Source organism: Seriola dumerili, unplaced genomic scaffold (genome assembly GCF_002260705.1).
Source record: "Seriola dumerili isolate Sdu_G_001 unplaced genomic scaffold, Sdu_1.0 BDQW01000315.1, whole genome shotgun sequence".
Taxonomy (NCBI): Eukaryota; Metazoa; Chordata; class Actinopteri; order Carangiformes; family Carangidae; genus Seriola; species Seriola dumerili.
In genome coordinates this window covers 169,473-195,264 of record NW_019174570.1, presented here as the reverse complement: position 1 = coordinate 195,264, position 25,792 = coordinate 169,473, and the positions used below count along the sequence as shown (strand labels likewise).

At 43.2% G+C, this 25,792-nt stretch overlaps 2 protein-coding genes across 4 annotated transcripts in view; both read left to right on the top strand.

Moving 5' to 3' along the window:
• Positions 1-20,652, top strand: part of rasal2 (RAS protein activator like 2) — a 68,973-nt gene extending 48,321 nt beyond the window's left edge. For 2 of the 3 annotated variants that reach the window (XM_022759003.1, XM_022759001.1), the window contains exons 4-18: positions 1,690-1,796; positions 3,807-3,919; positions 8,497-8,650; positions 8,815-8,913; positions 9,197-9,751; positions 10,352-10,496; positions 12,209-12,353; positions 12,488-12,727; positions 13,071-13,272; positions 14,867-15,066; positions 15,197-16,160; positions 16,310-16,456; positions 17,089-17,291; positions 17,635-17,722; positions 20,266-20,652. In XM_022759003.1, coding sequence (XP_022614724.1) covers positions 1,690-1,796; positions 3,807-3,919; positions 8,497-8,650; positions 8,815-8,913; positions 9,197-9,751; positions 10,352-10,496; positions 12,209-12,353; positions 12,488-12,727; positions 13,071-13,272; positions 14,867-15,066; positions 15,197-16,160; positions 16,310-16,456; positions 17,089-17,291; positions 17,635-17,722; positions 20,266-20,433 — 3,530 coding nt within the window. In that variant the 3' untranslated portion in view covers positions 20,434-20,652. The remainder of the gene's footprint in view (positions 1-1,689; positions 1,797-3,806; positions 3,920-8,496; positions 8,651-8,814; positions 8,914-9,196; positions 9,752-10,351; positions 10,497-12,208; positions 12,354-12,487; positions 12,728-13,070; positions 13,273-14,866; positions 15,067-15,196; positions 16,161-16,309; positions 16,457-17,088; positions 17,292-17,634; positions 17,723-20,265) is intronic. The other variant, XM_022759002.1, reaches the window with a different exon arrangement.
• Positions 20,653-22,807: 2,155 nt separating this feature from the next.
• On the top strand, positions 22,808-23,333 carry LOC111231769 (uncharacterized protein NCBP2-AS2-like). Its single transcript, XM_022759007.1, has 2 exons — positions 22,808-22,831; positions 22,904-23,333. The coding sequence occupies exon 2, from the start codon at positions 22,922-22,924 to the stop codon at positions 23,240-23,242; it is 321 nt and encodes a 106-aa protein (XP_022614728.1). The 5' UTR covers positions 22,808-22,831; positions 22,904-22,921; the 3' UTR covers positions 23,243-23,333.
• Positions 23,334-25,792: the final 2,459 nt, after the last annotated feature.

Here is a 25,792-nt window from a genome sequence, read left to right as displayed (position 1 = left end):
AGGACAGGACCTGGTCTCTTACTGGGCTGAGCTGAGACCAGGAGGAGGCCTGAGGAGGTCTGAGGAGGCCTGAGGAGGTCTGATGAGGCCTGAGGAGGTCTGAGGAGGCCTGAGGAGGCCTGAGGAGGTCTGAGGAGGCCTGAGGAGGTCTGAGGAGGTCTGAGGAGGCCTGAGGAGGTCTGATGAGGCCTGAGGAGGTCTGAGGAGGTCTGAGGAGGCCTGAGGAGGTCTGAGGAGGTCTCAGTCTGTGTTGACGGTAAACAGAGAAGGTGAAGAGCTGCAGGAGGACAGACTGCTGGTCCTCGGTCAGGATCAGGGCTGAAGACAGGAACAGAAACCTGCTGACATGATTAACATGAGGATAAATGTAATGAGACTGATCTGGGGTCAGAGCTGGTGTCTGACGGGAAATTAATCAGTAATTAATTTAATGATCAGTTCAAGTCATTTTTCTGTCTCTTCTTGTTCATATTATTAGAAACTGTTGATAAGAACAGATGGAAGTGATGATCAGTTGAAGGGTTTTTAGGTGAAGCAGTTTTTCAGAGCTCGGGTAAAGAAGTAGAACCTACGTGTCTTTGCTCAAGGGCACTTCAGCGAGGCAGAGAGCTGATGTAGGTTTCAACCTGTCTGTCTGTCTTCGAGACAGAGACAGACAGACAGAGAGAGACAGTGTTCTCTCTGTTCCTCAGATTCACTGTAATTGAATCTGTTTGATCCAGATCTCACAGTTTTGCTCTTCTCTGCATTTTTAGTCACAGTTGATGATGATGATGATGATGATGATGATGATGATGATGATGATGATGATGATGATGATGATGAAGCACAGAGGAAGATGCTGCAGGTCATTCAGACTCGGACACTAACTGAAGTTGAGGATATGTTGAGTCCAGTGTTGTTGTTGTGAGACTGACCTGATCCTGGTTCCAACTATTGGTGCTGGTTGTTTAGCTTTAGCCAGTTAGCTGATCTGAAGCCAACAGTCCGGACGGTTTGTGGTTACAGATGTCTCAGTCACATTAACTGTATAACTGCGTTAATAAGTGACCTCACTGTAACTGTTCTTATTGATGCTGAAGGTGCGACCAAGTGTTACAGCCACATTGAGGGAAAAAAAATAAATCTGAAATTTCAAGACTAGGTCGTAATACTTCAAGAAAAAAGTCGTAATAAATGAGAAAAAAGTCAAATCATTTAGAGAATAAAGTCATAATATTACGAGAATTAAAAATGTTAAATTATAATGAGGGTCACATGACAAAGAACAATGTACAGCAGAGCAGTGAAGTGAGGAAAGTATTTATTTTTTGATGTTATGAAAAATATCAGGAAATATATTAAACATTATCAAATATCAGCCAGTCTGTTAAAAGCCAAAAATAGTCACTGGTCACATGATTCATCCTGGAAATGAAGTCGTTAGAAAAGCTGGTCGATGGTCAGTGTGAATATATATACATTATATGTATATGTATAACATTTATCTATAGGAACTGTCCTGGTTCAGTGCAGTTAGTGTGTGCTTGATTTCTCCACCTCCACCATGTCTGACCATCCCCACCCCGTCCTCCGTCCGTCCAGCTCAGTCTGAAGCTCACAGGCTGCTGCTGCTGCTGCTGGTTATACAGAGGAGGAAGAGGCTGTCCTGCTCTAACTCTCTCTCTCTGTCTCTCTCTCTCTCTGCAGAAGTTTCTTCGGAGCGATCTCCGAGGAGGAGGAGCATCTCTGGTCTGGGGAGCTCAGAGAAGAGCGTCGCCATCGACAACCCCAACTCGTCGCCGTTTAAAGTGCCGGTGAGTCACACGCCGGGTCCTGAATGATGTTGAGACGCGATCAGCTGATTGCCTCCGCTGCAGATGAAGCTGAAGTTACTGTAGCTGTGGTTACACACAGATGTTGACGACGACGAGCTGATGATGATGTGATTGTTGTTGTTCTTGTACCAAACAAACATCTGGAGAATATGATCTGTAGGCCGGGGCGTCTCTGTAGCACCGCAACAGTGCTAACAATGCTAACGCTAACAATGCACAACAATGTTGTGACATTTTACCTTCATCAAATAAACTGCAGCTCGTGTCATTTGGATATTGAATTTGTTCATATTTCAATCATAAAGAAATGACAGCAAGGTCGTTCACCTGCTGAACTTCACCTGACGAAGACCAGAGGAGAGTGAACATCCAGGAGCGGGTTCTGTTTGTTAGTTTGTTAGTTTTCCCGCCTAATTGATTATAAAGAGATGAAACTTTATTGATGGAACCCTGATTGTTTGGAGGCTTTGCTGTTGGACTGGAAACACATCTGCAGCTACTGGATCTTGTGTGTTGTGTGTTGTGCTGATTCCAGCTGTGTGTGTGTGTGTGTGTGTGTGTGTGTGTGTGTGTGTGTGTGTGTGTGTGTGTGTGTTCACCTGCGTTGTGTGTGGTGAGATGCTGACGCCATCACAGCAGCTTCACAGTCTCTATTTATACTCTCAGTCGGCTTCAGACAGGAGGCGCAGGCAGAGAGCATGCTGGGAGTTCACTCAGTCCTCTGCACACTGACCTGCAGTGGTGATGGTTGTGTTCAGTCGTCCCTGGAGACCGATGATCAGGATCAATAGCTGTGATGGAGACGTGTTCACTCTGCAGAGTCACTGTCTCTGGATCTTCAGTCTGAAGCTTTAATGGAGCCGACGAGCCTGAAGGGAGTTTGTGGGGGGGGGGGGGGGGTTGTGTTTGAGGATATTAATATCTCAGGAAATGAGGCCGCTCACTTCCTCTGTTTCTGCACATGACTGTTATTGTCACAGAGCAGCTTTGATCAGTTTGATCAGAATCAGCTGAGTCATGTGACCAGTCGGCTCACACAGGCAGACGTCAGGTGAGGTCATCAGCTGATGGCGCTCACAGTGGTGACACTTCATTTAAACAGATGTTGGATGGTTTGGTTGTGCGTCTTTTAAAAGTTTTGACGTGGACATACATACAGCCTGATGTATATGAATGATATGGCCCCTCCTTCGAGGGGGGGTGGCATGGAAGCATTTTCTGTCGTCTTCAGTCGTGCACATTTGACATATTACGTGTCAAAATGGACGTTTTGGACCAATCCAGGCTCCGTACTCACAGACTTACCTGACGTCACTCCCCAGGTGACGTCAGGTAAGTCTGTGTGTGAGCAGCTGCAGGTTTAGAGTGGGACAGTTGTGGGTTTGGGACTTTTTTTATTTCCTCCCTGTTTGATAAATAAAGTTCTGGATTCTGGATTTGACCATCGCGACATCACAGGACAGACAGGAAGTACTTCCTTTTAATGCTGGTTTGTGAACTGTTCTTCTATCATCTTCTTTCTGTTTTATCGTGGTTTATCATTTGTTAACACATCCAGGCGTCCCCCTGGTGACCCCCCCTCCTGTTTAAAGCTCCTCCAGTGTAAAGGTCTCTGTCCATGTGTAGTGTGATTATAGATCAGCTCTAGCTTCTATATTAATACTGTGAAAGTATCAAAGCCTCAGTCCACAGAGAAATGCACACAGCCTGTATTCAGAAACTGAGCCTTAAAACCAGCCGTCAGGACTTCTGGAACTTTGTGATGTCACAACAAAGCAGTCACCAAGCCCCGCCCACCTGGACCCACCATCCACTCCTTGCAGGATTTGGTTTCTCTGAGTGTTTTTACCTGAAATCTGCTTTATTTTTATTGGATCACTCAGAAAACAGTCAGCCAATCAGAAGAGAGGATCAGAGCCTGATCAGGAGAATGATTCCAGGATTAATCAATGAAGGAAATAATTGATCTTCTTTCTTTTCCTCTCTCAGGGGTTTTTCAGTAAACGTCTCAAAGGCTCCATCAAGAGGACGAAGAGTCAGACCAAACTAGACAGAAACACCAGCTTCAGACTTCCCTCACTGCGTCCTGCTGAACCAGACAGGTAACGTCTTCTGACTGTCCAAGTCCCAGTGTGTCCCAGTGTGTCCCAGTGTGTCTCAATGTGTCTCAGTGTGTCTCAATGTGTCTCAGTGTGTCCCAGTGTGTCTCAGTGTGTCTCAATGTGTCCCAGTGTGTCTCAATGTGTCCCAGTGTGTCTCAATGTGTCCCAGTGTGTCTCAGTGTGTCTCAGTGTGTCTCAGTGTGTCTCAGTGTGTCTCAATGTGTCTCAGTGTGTCTCAATGTGTCTCAATGTGTCTCAGTGTGTCTCAATGTGTCCCAGTGTGTCCCAGTGTGTCCCAGTGTGTCCCAGTTTTTCCCAGTGTATCTCAGCTGGTGTGAACAGTCAGGACAGAATCAGACACTATGGTTAAATGTAATTATTGCTCCATCAGTGTGTTGTTGTTGTTTGTGACACTGAGCAGCAGCTCTGTCATATTGCAGCCTGACTTCCTGCTCTGTCTCTTCTTCTTCTGTCTCTTTTTCTGTTCTAATCGTCTGAGTCTGTCTGAGCTGTTGCGTCTCTCACTTCTTACAGAAGCCTCTCCTCTTCCTCCTCTTCCTGTTCTTCCTCCTTCCTCCTCTTGTGTTCAGGAGGTTGTGGGTTTCTCCTCCTCTTCCTCCATCCATTAACCCCCCCAGCCTTCCCAGCACTGGCAGTTTTACTGGAAGCTGTCCTCTCTGCAGTGCTTCACTCTGCTGAGGCTCCTTTTTAGAAATCCTGGATGAATCTTTCCCGCCAAGGAAAAGCCTATTTTGAAGTGGCACATCACAGTGACGCCTGGAAATGTCTTGTTGTTGTTATTAAAGTTACTGAAATAATCACAAATGCAGCAAGTTCTCACATCTGAGAAGCAGGAACCGTGAAATGTTGATTCACAGATTATTAAAAATGGTCGTCAATGAATTTCCTGTCAGTTGAGAAATAGATCAGCTGATCGTTTCAGCTCTTCTGCAGCTGGTAAATAAACGTAGTGCAGTAAAACGTCCTGAATTGTAGTAAATTCCAAGTATAGAGTGGCATCAAAAAGAGTCTGTACTCAGCCAACGATTTGTTGTGAGGGAAGATGCTCCACTCTGTGACACCACAGTACAACCAGAGTGTTTCTGCGGTTCAACATCTCCAGCAGAGTGAGACGTCTTCTCTTTAGAGGATCGCTTCACGTCACGTTCTCCAGTTAAACTTTCAATCATATCAATCATCAGATCAATCAGTTTTTCAATTCAAATTCAAATCACAAAAGCTTTATTGGCATGAACAAAAACATGTTGTTGTCAAAGCAGTTTACAGATTATTAGAATATATAGATTATTAAATATGTGTCGCACACTGATACATACTTAGATTTTCATTTAATACAATAAAATAATGTGATTCATACAATATAAAACTGTTTTATACATTTATTTACATTCAGTCATTTAATATCATTCATTCAAAACAAAAGTCAGATTCAGAGTCTACAGCTGTTAATGAGTCAGATACAGATTTAATCAGTGTATGTGTGTGTGTGTGGAGGATGTTGATGCAGTGAGAGTGGAGTGTGTGTGTGTGTGTGTGTGTGTGTGTGTGTGTGTGTGTGTGTGTGTGTGCAGCTTTGTAGTCGACAGAATGTAGAGCCAGCTGGACAGGAGGATAATGCTTTACACACACGCGCGCACACACACACACACACACACAGCCTCTCTCAGTCAGCTCTGAGCTCTGACTCCTGATGGACGGTTCGTCTTCTCTCCTCCGGAGAGCCCGAAAAGCTCAGCTCTCCAAAACTCTGAGGTTCAGGTAGGTGTGTTTGTGTGTGTGTGTGTGTGTGTGTGGTAAGATTGGCTTGTTCATCGAAGACGTTGTTGTGTTTGTTCGCGGTGGTAGCTTCAACTGTAGACAAACAGCTGATCCAGCTGCGCCTGTGATTGAATCAAACGCACCCTCCTGTTTAACGTGCAGATGTTACCTGTGTTTGTTACCTGTCGACTCCAGGTGAACAGTCCGTCCTCAGGCTTCATGTTTCCACGTCACGCCTGTTATAGGTTCATACTGCACCGTGATTGGCTCCAGTAAATCCTACAGGTGCGTCCAGATGTTTGAACAGGTGACAATGATTTGAGCAGATGCAACAAGACTTGACGGGAACCAAGACCCTGCAGGCCTGTCTGCAGAATTTTGGCCACGTTGTGAACGATAAGAGGAAGATAAATGATGAGGAAAGAAACTTTATTGACACTGACTTGACGAACAGTTCCAGTTTCTTAAATGTGAGAAGTTTCTGTCTTTTATACATTAACTGGAATATTTTTGGACTGATGTCAGAATAATAATCAGTTAATCAATAATCAAAACAATCGTTAGCTGTAGCAACATGTTCAGATCTGCAGACAGAGAGAGAATCACAGTGAGCAGCAGAGGGCGCTGACGCTGACAGTGAAACTGGTAATAATCTGTGTGTGTGTGTGTGTGGTCAGAGCTCAGTAAGTGCTTCCTCCTCCTCTTCCTCTTGACAGAGACTGGATCAGGTTTCTGTCCTAATGCAGAGACCAGCCCTTCCGGAAACTCACTCTCTCGCTCTGTCTGTCTCTGTCACATATTCAGACAAATCAAACGTCTCTCTGACCTCGTCGTGCTTCGTCCTGTTCGCCCCTGGATTCCTGTGGGGGGCAGAGCTGTGTAATAAAACAGAACAGTGAAAATAAAATTTGACATTGAAAAATAAAACCCCAGCATTGATTAAAAATAACAGTCTTACTTAATTTGGTTTCACTGGTTTTCAGCTTCCACTTCGTAGTTGTCGCGTCTGATTGGTCGATGTGTTTCCAGCTGTCAGTGAAACAAGCCTGATGTTGTCATAGCGTCAGTGTCGAGCTCAGACCACTAATCCAGGTTTACGTAACTCATCTGACACAGCAGGAGGATTACACTCACACACGCGTGCAAACACACGTGTGTGCGCACACGCACGCACGCGCACACACACACACACACAGTGAATTAAAGAGTGATCTTCTGAAAAGCTCAACTCGTCATTCAGAGTTTCTGACAATTACATGATCAGTGTCAAAGTACTAATACCACATTTCATCCTCAGTGAACCTGTGGATTTGATCACTGATTGCGTTAAGTCATGGCTGTTGTTACATGAAGCTGTTGTTACATGAAGCTGCTATCATATGAAGCTGTTAGATGAAGCTGCTGTTACATGAAGCTGTTGTTACATGAAGCTGCTATCATATGAAGCTGTTAGATGAAGCTGCTGTTACATGAAGTTGTTGTTACATGAAGCTGTTAGATGAAGCTCCTATTACATGAAAGTGCTGTTACATGAAGCTGCTGTTACATGAAGCTGTTGTTACATAAAGCTGTTACGTGAAGCTGCTGTTACATGAAGCTGTTAGAAGAAGCTCCTGTTACATAAAGTTGCTATTACATGAAGCTGCTGTTACATGAAGCTGCTTTTACATGAAGCTGTTAGATGAAGCTCCTGTTACATGAAGCTGTTGTTACATAAAGCTGTTACATAAAGTTGCTATTACATGAAGCTGCTGTTACATGCAGCTGTTGTTACATGAAGCTGCTGTTACATGCAGCTGTTGTTACATGAAGCTGCTGTTACATGAAGCTGTAAACACTGAGAGAAAAGTAAAACAACAAAACAAAGAAAAACAGAGTCACATGTTGTAAAATGATCCAAAAGAGTTTCACGTCACAAATGACAAAGAAAAGCAGCAAAAAAAGAAATAATAAATCAATCATCACAGTAGTCGCTGAATAATTAATTAATTGACTAACTTTTTTGCAGCTCTGCTTCTCATGTGACTGAACTTCAGATTTATTTTGTAAAGTAAATTCTCAGGACTTTATTTGATTAATATATTTCATTTGGACATCCAATCAAATAAACAAAAAAACAAAACAAAATAGCCGTGGTTACAAGCATCCATTACCTGAGTCATCGCTCGGCCTTTTCTTTCCTTTTTAATTTAATCACTTTATTTTGAAAGTGTAATTGGTTTCTTCTTCTGCTACTGATAAAGTTGCATCTGTCTCCTGAGAGTCTGTAGTTAAACACCTGCCTTGCTCTTCACCTGCTGCGTCAACTGCCGCTGCCTGGCGCCTGCCCTCCCTGTGGAGGTTGTTGCCTTGGAAACGTTCCCACAGGCCCAGCGCCATTGTGCCGTCCCAGGACCTTGTTTACCGCCTGCCGGACCGCAGGGAGGCTCGATAAAGGCAGCGCTCTGCCCGAGGCGTTCTCTGTGAAGCAGAGCTCCTGCTGTCTGCGGCAGGGGTCGAGGTGGGAGGACGGTGGGAGCAGGGGGGGAGTCGAGGAGGAGGAGGGATGCGGTGGGGAGCTCCCCTCACCTGGCTCTGTGGTTGTTTTTCGTAGGTATTACTGCTCTCCTGCCTCAGACACTCACAGGAAGTTTGGAGAATCTCGTGGCGTTGTCATGGCGTCTGAAACCTCCTGCCAGTGGCGCCCCCTGGCTGCTCAGTTTTACTTCCTGCTCTGCTGAAGATCCACAGCTCTGCTTCCACAGACACAAAACTACTGTTAATTTCGGTCTGTTTTCATTTTCCCTCCGTTCTTCCAGATCTCGTGGGCTCCCCAAGCTGAAGGAGTCGAGCTCCCATGAGTCTTTGCTGAGCCCGGGCAGTGCCGTGGAGGCTCTGGACCTGAGCATGGAGGAGGATGTGTTCATCAAACCTCTGCACAGCAGCATTCTGGGACAGGAGTTCTGCTTTGAGGTGAGACCAGCTGTTTACAGACTGAAAAGCTGTTTTACAGACGGATCAGCTGTTTACAGACACATCAGCTGTGGACTCGTTGTCCTGCTGCAATACTTTAACAGTAGTTCAGATGTCATGCTCTCTCTCTCTCTCTGTCTCTCTCTCTCTCTCTCACCTGTCAGGTGACGTACTCTGGCGGCAGCAAGTGTTTCAGCTGCACTTCAGCCTCAGAGAGAGACAAGTGGATGGAAAACCTGAGGAGGACGATTCAGCCCAATAAGGTGAGACAGACAGACAGACTGTTCAGGCTGCACAGGTGACACTCAGACTCAGGTAGTGTAGAGGAGATGTTGGTATTATTTTTATATATATATATACACACACATATATAAGAGCAAACTAAACAGTTGAATTTGCTGCAGAAATGTTTGTTCAGTCTGTTTGTCTCTAGATGAATCTGAATGATTCTGACGGGATCTGTCGTCCACAGCTGATCAGCTCCTCTTAGTTCATCCGGATCTTAATGTTTTTTAATTTGTTAATTGAGGGTGTTTGCGTTTCCAGGACAACTGTCGCCGGGCGGAGAACCTGCTACGACTGTGGATCATCGAAGCCAAAGACCTGCCGCCCAAGAAGAAGTATTTCTGCGAGCTGTGTCTGGACGACGTCCTTTACGCCCGGACCACCAGCAAGACCCGGCACGACAGCCTGTTCTGGGGCGAGTACTTCGACTTCTCCAGCCTGCCGGCCGTGCACAGCGTCACCGTGCACATCTACCGCGACGTGGACAAGAAGAAGAAGAAGGACAAGAACAACTACGTGGGCCTGGTCAACATCCCCGTGTCGGGCGTGACGGGCCGGCAGTTCGTGGAGAAATGGTACCCGGTCAGCACGCCCACCACCAGCAAGGCCAAAGGAGGGGGGCCGTCGATCCGCATCAAGTCCCGCTTCCAGACCATCTCCATCCTGCCCATGGAGCAGTACAAGGAGTTCGCCGAGTTCATCACCAACAACTACACCATGCTGTGCTCGGTGCTGGAGCCCGTCATCAGCGTCAAGAACAAGGAGGAGATGGCCTGCGCCCTGGTCCACATCCTGCAGAGCACCGGCCGGGCCAAGGTCAGAGGACACTGTCTGTACAGCCTGCAGCCAGAGGAGTTAGCTTAGCTTAGCATAACTACTGCTAGACAGCAGGAGGTCAGAACAGCTGTCACTACATTTGTTCCATTCATCAGGTTAATGTAAATGATGTCAGATGTCACGACAATATTATACTAAAATAAAATATAATATTTTATTATTTGAATTAAATAATTCAATCAAATCAAATCAAATAAAAGAAAATTATATATATAAATTAATTTAATTTAATTTAATAAAATTAAATAAAATTATATCAAATAAAATTAAAAATAAAATATTTTATTAAATTAAATAAGTTCAAATCAAATAAAAACATTTATATTATTTGTTTCATAAAATTTAAATAATAAAATAAAATTAGATAAAATGAATCAATTTAATAGATAATAATTAGATTAAAAACAATCCAATAGAATCATTAGATCTTCTAGAAAGAATAAATCCTGTTTCACTGTAACGATTATTAAAGTAATGAAGTAATACATACATATGAATAATTTAGTTTTTAGGACTAAACATGTCTGTGTTGAATAAAGAGTAAAGATTTGTCCCCCTCCTCCTCTTCCTCCGGTCCAGGACTTCCTGACAGACCTGGTGATGTCAGAGGTGGATCGCTGCGCCGACCACGACGTCCTGATCTTCAGGGAGAACACGTTGGCCACCAAGGCCATCGAGGAATATCTGAAGCTGGTGGGACAGAAGTACCTGCACGACGCACTCGGTGAGTCACACATACACACACACACACACACACACACACACACACACACACACACACACACACACACACACACACACACAAACCTGGTCAACTTGATGTCCGACAGTTTAGCTCTAAGTACTACAGTACCCATGAGCCTCATCTGCTGTTGCCGTGGAGAAGAAGCCAGCCAGTGTGATTTAAACAGCTGGATGTTTTATCAGGTTCCTACAAAGTGTAATAAGCTCTGTGATTGGCTGAAATGCGCTCTGGGAGTCGTAGTTGACTTCTCTCCTTCACAGCGTCTTGTAGCTTTGACTTTTATCTGCACTTCCTGTTAACGGTCTAACAAGCAATCCTGCACACCAAAATAAAATAAAGTGAAATTAATTAATTGAAATGGAACAAATAACATGAAATAAAATGAAATGAAATGAAATTAACTAAAATAAGTTGTGGAGACGATGTGTAGACAGAGGTAACAGCTCCATCCAGAATTAGACCAAAGGTTTTTTTTCATTTTTATGGACCTGGTGCTAAAATTAGATCACATGATCATCTTCACTCTGCTGCATCATCTTCATCGTCCTCCTGACAATATTTCCGAGCTGCATTCAAAGAGAGGAGACTCTTAAAATAGTTGAGAGTCTGTGGTGAAGACGCCCAGGAGACCTGCTGTCATTAAAACCAACAGTCATCACATCAGTCAAGAGTTTATTTATAGCTTCATATAGAGGTGACATCAGTCCTCTTCAGAGGCTTTTATTTTGATAGGGAGTTATTTTGGTCCGTGCTCAGCCGACTGTTGACATGTCCTCCTCTCTCAGTGAGTCATCAGCCGAGGGTCAGTGTTTAAAGCCTAATGATGCGTGAGAATGTAAAAAACCCGGTTTCTCTGCTGACAGTGAACGCATCGCTCACGAGACAGCAGGAAGTCAGAACAACTGTAACTACATCAGGTGTGTTAATGATGATCACAGGTGATTAAACTCACTGACGTCTGTTTTTCTGAACTAAACTAATAATTTGATTCACTCTTCACCACAACTGGAACAACCTGAGAAGACCAAGACGTGTGTTGAAAGCTCTGGAAATAGTACCAGCTTTTTCTGGAGACCTTTATTTTGTTGTTTCGAGGTTTTTCTACCTAAACATGCAAATTAAATTAGATTAATAATGTTAAATTCAATTCAATTAAAGAAGAAAAAATTTAATTCAATGAAATAAAATTAAATTAAATTGAACTGAATAAAATAAAATAATTAAATTAAATAACAAAATTTGGTGAAATAAAATAGAATAGAAGAGAATTCAATTAAACCAAATGAAATAAATTATAATCAAATTAAATAACATAACATTTAATGAAATAAGATAAAATAAAATAAAATAGAATCAAATAGAATAAAAATTAAATGAAATAAAAGATGACCCACTAGAATCATTGATCTTCTAGTGAGAATAAATCTTCTGTTTCACTGTAACAGTCATTAAAGTGATGAAGTAATTAGTAATAAACACATCACTTACACGATTTATGGTGGATAATTATTGTTTATGTTAAAGTGATGAAGTGAATTCTGCTGGTTTATGTTGTTGAAAAGTTTTAAATCAGGTGAAGAACAAACGACCTTTAATGAGCAGCTGCTGGATCTGAGTTCAATAAACTGGAAGAATGCCTGTGACCAGTCTGTCTCTACCTCTCTCTCTCTCTGCCTGTCTCTCTCTCTCAGGTGAGTTCATCAAAGCTCTGTATGAGTCGGATGAGAACTGTGAGGTTGATCCCAGTCGATGCCCGAGCGGCGATCTGTCCGAACATCAGAGTAACCTAAAGATGTGCTGCGAGCTGGCGTTCTGCAAGATCATCAACTCCTACTGGTACACACACACACACACACACACACACACACACACACACACACACACACACACACACACACACAGCTTTAGAAGTCAGTGAGTGTGACACTTGACCCCGCCCCTCCTCTCTCTGTCACTTCCTGTCTCCTCAGCGTGTTTCCCCGGGAGCTGAAGGAAGTGTTTGCGTCGTGGAAGCAGCAGTGCGTGGTTCGCGGCCACCAGCAGGACATCAGCAAGCGTCTGATCAGTGCCTCGCTCTTCCTGCGCTTCCTGTGCCCCGCCATCATGTCGCCGTCGCTCTTCAACCTGATGCAGGAATACCCCGATGACCGCACGTCCCGCACGCTCACGCTCATCGCCAAGGTCATCCAGAACCTCGCCAACTTCACCAAGTGAGTACCTGCAGGTCCACGGCGGCCACACGCTCTGTGGTCAGACATGAGCGCAGACTGGAGGGGTTGTCATGGTGACTGTCTGAGTCCAGGTGTGAGCGAAACCTTCAGGGTCCTAGGTCAAGTTGTGGTCTTAACTTTTGTGGTACCAGGCCGGTTCAGACCGGTTCAGGTGGGTTTCTGGGTTCAAGCTCCAGTTTTTGGCCCAAACAGAATATTTAATCTAATCTGAAATATGGTGAAGTTGCCATGGCAACAGGGTTCCCAGTCAGGCAAATCTCATGTCGGTCTTAATCCTCCTCAGAGGTTTTATGACACTGAGTCCACTCTGTCTCCTCTGCAGGTTCGGAAACAAAGAGGAGTACATGGCCTTCATGAACGACTTCCTGGAGCACGAGTGGGCGGGGATGATGCGTTTCCTGTCAGAGATCTCCAACCAGGAGACTCTGTCCAACACGCCGGGCTTCGAGGGTTACATCGACCTCGGCCGCGAGCTGTCTGTCCTGCACGCTCTGTTGTGGGAGGTCGTCTCCCAGCTCGACAAGGTGTGTGTGTGTGTGTGTGTGTGTGTGTGTGTGTGTGTGTGTGTGTGTGTGTGTGTGTGTGTGTGGGTGTGTGTGTGTGTCCAGTGGTGATAATTTACTCACACAGGTTGCATTAATGTCTTAAAGAGACTCTGATCTGCAGCAGGGCATCTGTTGGCGGGAGATTAGTCTCACTGATGACAGACGCCTGAAAGTCCACATCAGTGCACCAGCACTTAAATGCATCGTGCATCTGTGGATCAGTCGACCTGATCTGTGCACACACGTTTAACATTTCTGTGAAGATTTTCAGTCCCTAATATGATGGAAATGCACATAAATAATACTGATATATTTATTCAAGTTTCAAATATGTAAAATTAGTTCAGATGGTTTGTTGTACAGAACAAAAAATGAAATTGATGAAATCAATAGATTTCAAAGAGAAGAAAAACAGGTGTATAAAAACTAATACAGAGGAATTTTAAGAGAAATAAAAGAACTCAAAGGAAAGTGAAACCAGGAAAAGCCTTCAGATAAAAGGTTACCGACTCAGCCGACCTGATTTCTGTCACCTTTAGTTTTTAGGCAGCGAGAGACTCAGGAAGTAAAACAACAGGAAGTTCAAACTAAACATGGACGGACATACATAAAGTTAAAGTGGGAAGACAAACGATATACTTCAGTGTAAATATACTTCAGTGTAAATATACTTCAGTGTAAATAAGGCCAGTTGGAGAGAGGAGATACAGGATAAAAGACTGAATCACATCTTAACATTCTCCAGTTCATCGTCTGCGTAGAACCGTAGACTGTGTGTGAACACTGGCAGCTTTAAAGGTGTGAAGTTTAGATTGTTCAGCACACAGAAACTCTGTGTTACTATGGAGACGGTGTAACCCCGCCCATGCAGATTACACCTGGCAGCTCGTTTAGACCGTTAAAATAACAGCTGTTTCTACTGTTCTTCCTGTTCTGCTGACATCACAACTACGTGAGGTCAGAGGTCAGAGTCGGTCGGTCACGTCTGGTTTCCTGCTGATGTCATGTTGAGTCGATGCTGAATGTGTTTGATTATTGATCGGTGTGATGTGAATATTCCATGATGTAACATGAATGAACATCAGGAGCAGAGGTCACTTCAGGTCATTTAACCATTTAACCACATTAACACCTCACAGCATGGCCTGAACTCTCCCAGCCAACCCCCCTCACCCTCCCGCCTGGACGCCCCTCCCCCCTCACCTGTGGCTGTGCTGTGTCTCACCTGTCTCACCTGTCTCAGCATGGCTCTGCTGTGTTTGACTGTGGTTCTGTTCAGTAGAAGCATGTTGTTCTAGTTGGTTTGATTTTTGTTTCCATTAAGTTTCCCTCATGTTTTTATGCCTTCCTCTTCATTCCCCCTTCCTCCCCCTCCTTCGTTCTTCTCCCCCCTCACCCCCTCTGTTCATCTTCTGTCTGGCCGACTCTCTCTCGAACCACCATGTTTGCGTTTTGTTTCTCCCACTGCCACCACTGCATCCTGGTGCTTCCATTCCAAACCTCACCACACACCCACACACACACACACACACACACACACATACACACACACACACATGCGCGACAACCCCAGGGTGAAAATTCCTTCCTGCAGGCCACTGTAGCGAAGCTGGGCCCGCTGCCGAGGATTCTGGGAGACATCTCTCGCTCTCTGGCCGCTCCGACGCCGGTGCAGCAGCAGCTGCGACGCTTCCAGGACCACAGCTCCGCCCACAACATCAGCGGCAGCTTGTCGTCAGGGTTACAGCGAATCTTTGAGGACCCCGTGGACAGGTAACCAGTCAGCTGATTTGTTTCCTCCTGGTTTTATTTCAGTAATGTTCAGACCGTCAGTCACATGTTGACCTGCAGCCGTCCAATCAGACTAAGCGCTTGACTCCCGTGTGCGTGTCACTCCCTGCAGCCACTGTGAGGTTCGCAGCCTGCAGTCTCCAGGCGGCGACCGGATGGAGGGTTATGTTCGGGGTCAGCGCCCCCTGCTGGCGCATCAGCATCCGTCCGTCCACAGCAGCTTCTCGGATCAGGAGGAGCGAGACAACCTGCTGCCCAACGGCCGCAGCATCTCTCTGGTCGACCTGCAGGACGCCCAGAGCCTGCACGGCCCCGCCGCGCCCCCGCCGCACCACGAGGCCCCGCCCCGCCTCAGCAGGGTGGGCTCCCAGGCCTCCATCGGACAAGGCCCGCCCCCGCTCAACTACCCCCACTCCAACCCCCTGACCCCCCAGCCGCACCAGATGAAAGCCCCGCCCAGAGACGGCCAGCCGCAGAGCGCTCCGCAGGTGCGGCGGCCGCTGCACCCCTCCCTCAGCCAGCAGCGCAGCCTGCAGCCGCTGTCCTTCCAGAACCCCGTCTACCACCTGAGTAACCCCACCCACAGCCTGTCCACACGCTCCGCCCACTCGCTGCGGCAGGACTCCAGCTCGGAGAACCTGAGCACCGAGAGCTCGCACAACAGCCACAGCAACTCCGACGACTACGGCAGCCAGGTGGGGGTCAAAGGTCGAGTGGCATCCAACAGCAGCCTGGACGAGCTGGGCAGCAGGCGGAGCACGCAGAGCGAGGAGTGTTCCACGCCACGCCGCAACGTGCCTCCCGACCTCCCGCCCGGGGTCGCCACAGCGGTCGCCATCCCCCGTCAGAGCACGACGGCGGGCACGGCCCACATCGTCAAGGTGGAGCAGCAGAGCAGGGGAGGGGCTGGGGCCAGGGCGCCGCGCTCACTTCCGCACAGCGCCTCACTACGCAGCAGCAGCAGCGCCAACACTGAGCCGACGCCCACCTCCGGCCACACGAACCGCCAGCAGTCCACCTGCTCTGTGGAGAACATGGCTCCGCCCCCGAGGAGTGCCACCAAACAGCCACAGCAGGTAAGGCTGAAAGACACCTGGACAGGAAGTCAGATGTGGGTTAGCTAGTTATCTGCTAAAAACACCTGACACAGGTCATGGGCGGGGCTTTGATCTGCTACTCAGGTGTTAAATAATATAATGAGAGCATGTGACTGGTTGGCGTTCAGGTGGCGTCTCCGGTGGAGGCGGTGGCGGTGGCGTTGTCTCCGGTGGAGAGGACGGCGGCCTGGGTCCTCAACAACGGCCAGTACGAGGAGAAGGAGGAGGAGGGGGGAGGAGACAGGAGCAGAGAGGAGGGCAGGAACACTGAGAAGGTAACGGTCCACACACACCTGGACACGTGACACAGGTCACATGGTGTTATTTAATGATTAAATACTCTGAGGTTTAAACTCTGTCATGACGAATACACACGACCAGGTCGCCAACAACAAATCTAACCTACACGTCGCGGCACAAACATCCTCGTAGCTGCGAGCGAATCACAGGCGTGCTGATGTCATCACGACCTCACTGTGATATTGTTTTAACAACAGTTCTACCAGCGACATATTAGTTTAATAAACAACAGATTATTTGTTTGTTTATTTCATCAAACAACTGGACTGTTGCTAAGCAACATAAACATGTTCCCGACCTGTCCGATGCCGGATTCGAACCGGGGCCAACTGCAGCAAGGACCTTAGCCTCTGCATATGTGGCGCCTGCTCAACCCACTGCGCCACTCGACGCCCCGATTAAATGCTTTTAAATATACATGAAGATAGTCGACCAGGTGACGATGAGACGACGACTCAAACCTAAACTCAAAGACTCAGACGCTCCGAAAACTTAGAAAAGAGAATAAATAAAACAGTTACACCCCAGGACCGACACCAGGAGCCTGAAACCTGAACACCAACATGTGAATCATCCTCCCACCCCTCCCTCCCTGTTCTACCTGCAGTACGAGCTGGAGATCTCTCGGCTGAAGGAGCGTTTGCGGGTGTCGGGGCGGCGCCTGGAGGAGTACGAGCGGCGGCTGCTGGCACAGGAGCAGCAGATGCAGAAGCTGCTGCTGGAGTACAAGAACCGTCTGGAGGACAGCGAGGAGAGACTGAGGAGGCAGCAGGAGGAGAAGGACAGCCAGATGAAGAGCATCATCTGCAGGTAGGGACAAGCTCCGCCCCTCTGGGCCGCACGGGACACAGGAACTAAACACACATTCATATAGATTCATCAGTGTTTGAAATCTGAGCAGCAGATGTTTCAGTCTAACACACCAATGCTCCAGGTTTTGTGTTTTTAGATATAAATACAACATGTTTTTGATACAGGATAGCCTCCAGTGAAAATATCTCTTTACAGAAGTTCATGAACTTGTAACTTTTAACTTGAAGGACTGACTAACAGGTAGACCAGGATATGTGATAACCTGTGTGTGTGTGTGTGTGTGTGTGTGTGTGTGTGTGTGTGTGTGTGTGTGTGTGTGTGTGTGTGTGTGTGTGTGCAGGCTGATGGCTGTGGAGGAGGAGCTGAAGCGGGACCACGCAGAGATGCAGGCGGTGATAGAAGCCAAACAGAAAATCATCGACGCTCAGGTAAAGACGGAAACACTGATCCCAGAGCAGCGACATCACACCTGTACATACACCTGTAGCTACGCTTGTACATATACCTATAAATACACCTTTACATACACCTGTACATATACCTATAAATACACCTGTACCGACACCTGTACATACACCTATAATTACACATGTACCTGTAAGTACACCTGTACCTACACAGTACACCTATAATTACACCTGTAAATACACCTGTACCTACACCTGTACATATACCTATAAATACTACTGAGCATACACCTGTACATACACCTATAATTACACATGTACCTGTACATACACCTGTACCTAGACCTATAATTACACCTGTACATACACCTGTACATACACCTATAATTACACATGTACATACACCTGTACAAACACCTATAATTACACCTGTAAATACACCTGTAGCAGAGTGGAGATTCTCCCACAGAACTGCCTTTTGTCCTCTGCAGTGAGAAAATGATAATTATTAATAATCATTAAGATAAGTAGCAGGGCGCTAAGCTCCGCCAACCGCTGTCACAGGTGAAAGTTTGAAACCTTTTTTTAACGAGGTCGTCGGTGAGAACCAGCAGCCTCTCACCGTCTCTTCACTGATTTCAGGTCAGTAATGGATGTGAAATAAACCAATCAGGCAAGTAACTGTGGCCCCGCCCCCTCCTCCACCACCTCCCCAACTCCTCCCACCACGCTGTTTTTAGAAGAACAACGAGGGCTAACACACCTCACACCTGGTCAGCCAATCACAGAGCAGATTTAATGTTTAAGTGGCTCAGCAGCTGCAGAGGAAGTTACCTTTCAGAGTAAAGGATAATTTTAGCTGGTTAACATCATCTGGATCAGTGAAGCCACACTAGAACAACAGTGTGTGTGTTTGTCATGTCGTCAACACCAGGAAGTACAAATAAGTTAACATGCTAAGCTAATCCTGACTCCAGTTGAGCACACACACAGATCTGAACTTCCAAAATGTGTAACTGTCCCTTTAAGAGCAAGTTCATCATCGCTCTGTGTTTATAAACAAACTTTGAGTATCAGGTGAAAACATGGCGGTCGTTAGGACCCAGAGTCTTTACAGAGGACCGGCTGCTGGTGTGTCGCTGTGTTGCGCTCTGAGCTGGTTTTTATTTCTGTTTGGCTGCTCCCCCCCCCGCCCTCACCCCCCCTCTGCCCTCCTCTGAACCACCAGAGCTTCCTCTCTTTCAAAATAAAATGTGGTGACAGAAGGTTTAGATCAGCCTGTGAGAGCAGACGACGTCGGAGCGCTCGGCTTCACTCAGGTGTTTCTGAGCAGGTGTTTTCATGCTGACTCCAGATCAGAGTTTGACTTCCTGCTGACAACGTGCGGCACTCAGCAGCTTCAGTCTCACTCTTTCTTTTTTATTTTGTTGGTTTTTAGCTTTTTGGGCTGTTTATATTTTCGGCTGCTGCCCTCAAACTTCCTGTGGACGTTTCTCTCTGTTTTCTGCTGCCGGGTCAAAACCACCTTCAAATAATGATAAATGATGTAACATCGGTTTTAATATTTTAAAAGAAATCAAGGAGCCTTCATTGTATTCGTTATATTATTTTGTAATTTAGGTTGTTTTTTTTAACCCTTTAATGTTTTAAAATCTATTTATTTAGTAGAATAAACCTGAATCCTTAAGTGTCTCATTAATCTGCAGCTGCAAATATTTCAAATTAAGGGGAAAGTTTTGTAAACGGGGTTTGTTTTTCAAATTAAAGGCCCCGTTAATTCTTAGAAGCTTTTGCTTTGAACAATTTATAAACAAAAAATTTATTTTTTTAATTAGTAGCAGTATTTTTGCACAGTTTAAGTGGTTAATTTCCCTTTAAAAATGTCATGAATAATTGATCATTTAAATTGAAAATCAAGCCCTTTATATTAAGATAACATTACAGGGATGTTTCTACACGTAAAGATCCCTTAAATTGTGGAATAATCTGTTCAAAACCCCTTAAATGATAAATGATCACATTCATGAAATTAAGAAACTCCTTTCTGGAGCTGTTACTGTGTTAATTTTAAGGGTTTTTTTTTTTACCCCTTAATGTATTAGAATCTATTAATTTATCCATTAAATAAAACTTAACCCTTAAAACCTTTAATTTAATTAATAAGCAGCATTAATTAGTGTCACAGTTGTAATGTAAACCAAAACCCCTTAACTTAAATCCTTTATCTTTAATGACATAATTAATGAATAATCTACAGTAATTACATTGTAAATTAAAGAATAAGTGATTTTCATTTTAATCAAAGTCAATTTTACCCCTTAAAACCTTCGAGTTTTTCAAATTAAAGGCCAAATTAAGGACATGTGACTACCACATGCACTGATTTAGATTAATGTGTTTTCTGGGGTAAATCAGGGATTAATTAAGGGATTATATTTTCATTGATCACATTAGACTGATAACGTGGTTTTAACCCGGCAGTCAGATCGTCACAAACCCTCCTTCTTCTCATACCTGTCAGTCTGACTTCCTGTCCCGCCCCCCTCTTGTCTCTATCCAATTAGGAGAAGCGGATCGGCTCCCTGGACGCGGCGAACTCGCGGCTGATGGCGGCGCTGACGCAGGTGAAGGAGCGTTACAGCGCGCCCAACCTCTGCAACGGCCTGTCGCCCAGCAACCCCACCAAACTGTCCATCACTGAGAACGGAGAGTTCAAGAACAGCAGCTGCTGATTGGTCGACCAGCACACCAAGGTGGTGCTGGTGGTGCGGGTCTAAAGCCTCCGACTCCGCCCACCTCGCCTCCATCAACTGCAGCTCTGCGGACGATCGATCAGAGAGAGAAAATACAAAATCTATAAATCTATAAATATGAGTGTAAATACTGAAGGTTTGATCTGTTCAGTGTACAGTGTGTGTGTGTGTGTGTGTGTGTGTGTGTGTGTGTGTGTGTGTGTGGCATCACAGAAGCACAGTGAGGAAGAAACAAACCAAAACAGAAACTAAAACGCACTCGAGTTTTTCTAACTGACTTTTTTATGGTTTTTATTTGTTTCTGTCGTCGAGGCCGAAGCTGAAGTTTCCTTTCTTCATTTTTAGACTGAAGCCTTCAATTGTTTTTTTTTTTTTTACCTGACGAGTTGTTTTGGGTTTTAATTTATTCCTCCATGCCCTCGTCCTGTTGCTGATCTACTGAACAGACACCTGTATGATCAGGGTCAAAGGTCACACCTGTCTGCTGTCCCATGTTGAGAATAAAATCTGCTTGAAAGTCTAAGGTCTGTCGTCTCCATGGAAACTGATTCACTGTTTACCTTTGACTACTAAAGAGAAGGAGATTTAAAGGTTTTTGGGAACAAAGTTTTGAGGTTCGTGAATTTATTTTCATTTTCTGTTCCTTCACTATATTGACGTGACAGCTGGAGTTCCCAGATAATTCATTTATATGTCAAGTTTATCTTTGTTAGTAAAATCAATTTAAAGATATAATCTAAACAAACTGTTTATAAATTAGTTCAAACAGTAAGAAGCTGCTGAAGCATCGATGACTCGGGATCAATGATCTGATAATAGAATTATATATTTTCAGTCACAGGAGGAACGTTTACTTGTCATGAATTAATTGGATCTTCGGATGATACTATTTTTACTCTGGTATTTCTACTTTTACTAAATAAAAATTCTCAGACATTTGAAACTGAAGAACATTTTCAGTTTGATTATTAGTTTTTATCAAGTTTTCAATCAATAAGTCTCAGCAACAACAACAACAACAACAACATGTGTCCGATGATCCTGGGAGGTGATGTAGTCTCTGCGCTGGAACGATCAGCCAGTTAATCAATTGTCTAATTAATGGCAGATATATCCAGTTTTTGTATTAGAATCTATTAATTTATTCATTCATTAGTAGAATAAATCTAATCCTTTAAAATGTCATGAGTGATTTAATAACTTAAATAACTTCATAACTTTTAATAACTAATTAAGCCGTTTACATTAAATGACATTTCCCTTAAATTGTGGAAATAATCCCCTTAAAATTTTCAAAATTAAGGTATTTTTAAAGGGCTTGGTTTTTCAAGTTAAAGGACAAATTAAGGACATGTGACTATCAAATGTACTGATTTAGATTAAGGTGTTTTCTGGGGTAAATTAGGGATTAATTAAGGAATTATATTTTCATTTATCACATTAGACTGATAACATGGTTTTAACCTGGTCGTGGTTTGTGCTGGAAATCTGAAAATGAAGAGTTGACAAATGATGAAGTTGTCTTTGCCAAGGATCAACGTACAGTCACAGAGTGAACATGAACTTTACAGGAAGAGAGAAGAAGGGTCAGGATGTGTGTGTGAACAATTATGGATTGGATGGACAAGGACCTCTAAGTTTGTACCAACTACGACCAGATGAGGAGTTCACATGTGAGGACAGATTCATGTCCAAGGTTTAAGCCAGTTTATTATCTGATGACAAATCTGCCAGTAATTAGATAATTGATTAACTGGATCATAGTTTTTACTGTTACTGCTTGTCTTTTCTGGTTCATAACAAGTTTTAACTTCAGAATAAGAATCCGCTTAATTTGCTGTTGGTGAAATGTGATTTACTGAAGGTTTGAATATTTCCACTCTCTACTTCCATCAGTATGACATTTAACAATATTGTACTTTTTACTCCACTACACGAATCTGACAGCTACAGTTTTCTGGTTCAGGTTTTGATGAGTCTGAATAATATGATGGATTGTCATACATCAAGCTACAGGCACAAACAACAAGTAACTGACTTTACACTAGATTTTAAGGGGATAATTGGTATTAGTATTTTTAATGGACTATAATAAGAATCATTGAAAACATTATTATTTTAACACCTTAAACTAAACATGTCAAATCATTGAATTAAATTGAATTAAATCATGTTCCTCTTGAATCTGAAAGAGTTTTCATTTATTAACAAATTTAAAAAATCCCGTTTTAGATCAGGGTAAATTAAGTATATACATAATTAATTAAGTGCATTTCAGGTGATTGTTTTGGGTTTTTTAATGTTATTGAAAATTATTGGTGGTGGTTTTTATTTTGAAGGGCAGCATCGGAAGCGTGTCTCTGATTTGACACGGCAGGTGAGTCGGACACTGATGCGCTTTATTGTGTTGTTGTCGGTATTTTTCGGTGACTTTCTCGTCTCCAATCAGGTGTGAGGTGACGTCACCATGGTGCTCAGGTATCTCGTCTCGGTTCTGCTGAACAAGGCCCAGGTCGTAGAGAAACTGTCCGAGTCTTTCCCGGTCCGCAGCGCGGCGCGGCTCACCGCCCAGGCCGTGCTCAGGGCTCAGCAGGCCGGCAGAGACGCCACAGGGCGGGCACTGCGGTCCCGGACGCTCCGGCAGATCCGACAGGAGGCAGCGGAGGCTCCGAGTGGAGGAGTGGGGGAGCTGAGCGGGAAAGCCCGGAGGATCCGAGACTCCCTGCTGGAGGACGTGAGGGAAGGGGTTCAAGACGCGTCCCGACAGATGAAACACAAGAAAAAATGACCCAACTTACGTCACATCCGCCACAGACTTTCAAAATTAAAGCCTTATTGATGGACAAAATGTAAAGCGATTCCAGTTTAAATAAAAAAGTGAAAATATTTGGTTGGTTGTAAATAAAAAAAAAAAATTAAGTGTGTGTTCTGTATTAATTACACCACATTCAAGGTTTTTTTATGCATTACTATACTTGGATATTTTTATATGACTTTTCATACCTTATCATACACTGATCTTTTATACTTTATTATTATACTATGATATTTTTACACATTACTATAGTATGACCTTTTTTTCCCTTACTATACTATGACATGTTTATGATTTACTCAACCTTGTCACATTATTTGACTTACTACACTAAGATATTTTACCCATACTCCTTGTCTTTCCATCTAGATGATGTAGTGGTCAGTAATGATGCCTCACGGCCAGAAGCGTGTGGGTTCAAAACTGCCTTCAGGACAGCCAGGTCTTCCCCTCTTGTGTGGATTTCTTCCAGTTCTACCTTCCTCCCATAATCCATAGATTTGATTAAATGTTCAATTACCCTGTAGTTATTTATGTGTGTGAGCCATATGATGTGCACATGTCCAGATCTGCCCCTTGAATTAGCTCCAGTGATAATAAAAGTATTAATTGTATGTGTAATAAAATAACCATACATTAGCAATTAACTTTTGATTCTAAGACGTTTTCATACCTTGTTATACTATAACGTTTTATGTTGTTTTTATGCCTTAATATACTATGACGTTTTTATGCCTTATTATACCATGATTTTTTTTGCCTTATTATACTATGACTTTTATGACGTTTTATGCATTTCTATACTATGACGTTTTATGCCTGACTATACTATGACTTTTTTTGCCTTACTATACTATGACGTTTTTATGCCTTATTATACCATGATTTTTTTTGCCTTATTATACTATGACTTTTATGACGTTTTATGCCTGACTATACTATGAGGTTTTATGGCGTTTTTATGCCTTACTATACTATGACTTTTTATGCCTAACTATACTATGACTTTTTTTGCCTTACTATACTATGACGCTTTATGCCTTACTATACTATGACTTTTTTTGCCTTATTATACTATGACTTTTTTGTCTTATTATAATATGACGTTTTTTTCCTTACTTTAATATGACTTTTCATGCCTTACTATACTATGACTTTTTGTGGCGTTTTTTTCCTTTAGTATACTATGATGTTTTATGACGTTTTTATTCCTTAGTATAATATGACTTTTTATGACTTACTATACTTTGACTTTTTGTGCCTTACTATGACTTTTTTTGCCTTACTATACTATGACTTTTTTTGCCTTAATATAATATAACTTTTTTTGCCTTACTATACTATGACTTTTTATGCCTTACTATACTATGACTTTTTATGACGTTTTTATTCCTTAGTTTAATATGACTTTTTATGCCTTACTATACTATGACTTTTTTTACCTGACTATAATATGACTTTTTATGCCTTACTATACTATGACGTTTTATGCCTGACTATAGTATGAGGTTTTATGGCGTTTTTATTCCTTACTGTACTATGACTTTTTATACCTAACTATACTATGACTTTTTTTGCCTTACTATACTATGACTTTTTATGCCTTACTATACTATGACTTTTTTTGCCTTACTATACTATGACTTTTTATGCCTTACTATATTATGACTTTTTTGTCTTATTATAATATGACGTTTTTTTCCTTACTTTAATATGACTTTTTATGCCTTGCTATACTATGACTTTTTGTGGTGTTTTTTTGCTTTAGTATACTATGATGTTTTATGACGTTTTTATTCCGTAGTATAATATGACTTTTTATGACTTACTATAATATGACGTTTGCCTTATTATACCATGATTTTTATACTATGACGTTTTATGCCTTACTATACTATGACTTTTTTTGTCTTATTATAATATGACTTTTTTTGCCTTACTATACTATGACTTTTTTTTTCCTTACTATACTATGACGTTTAATGCCTGACTATACTATGAGGTTTATGGCGTTTTTATGCCTTACCTTACTATGACTTTTTATGCCTTACTATACTATGACTTTTTTTGCCTTACTATACTGTGACTTTTTTTGCCTTACTATACTATGACGTTTTATGTCGTTTATTTTGCCTTAGTACAATATTACTTTTTATGCCTTACTATACTATGACGATTTATGACGTTTTTATTCCTTAGTAAAATATGACTTTTTATACCTTATTATACTATGACTTTTTTTGCCTGACTATACTATGACTTTTTATGCCTAACTATACTATGTCGTTTTTATGACTTTTTATGCCTTACTATACTATGACTTTATTATGACTTTTTATGCCTTACTATACTATGACATCGTTATGACTTTTTATGCCTCACTATACTATGTTGTTTTTATGACTTTTTATGCCTTAATATACTATGACTTTTTATGCCTTACTATACTATGTCGTTTTTATGACTTTTTATGCCTTACTATACTATGACTTCGTTATGACTTTTTATGCCTTACTATACTAT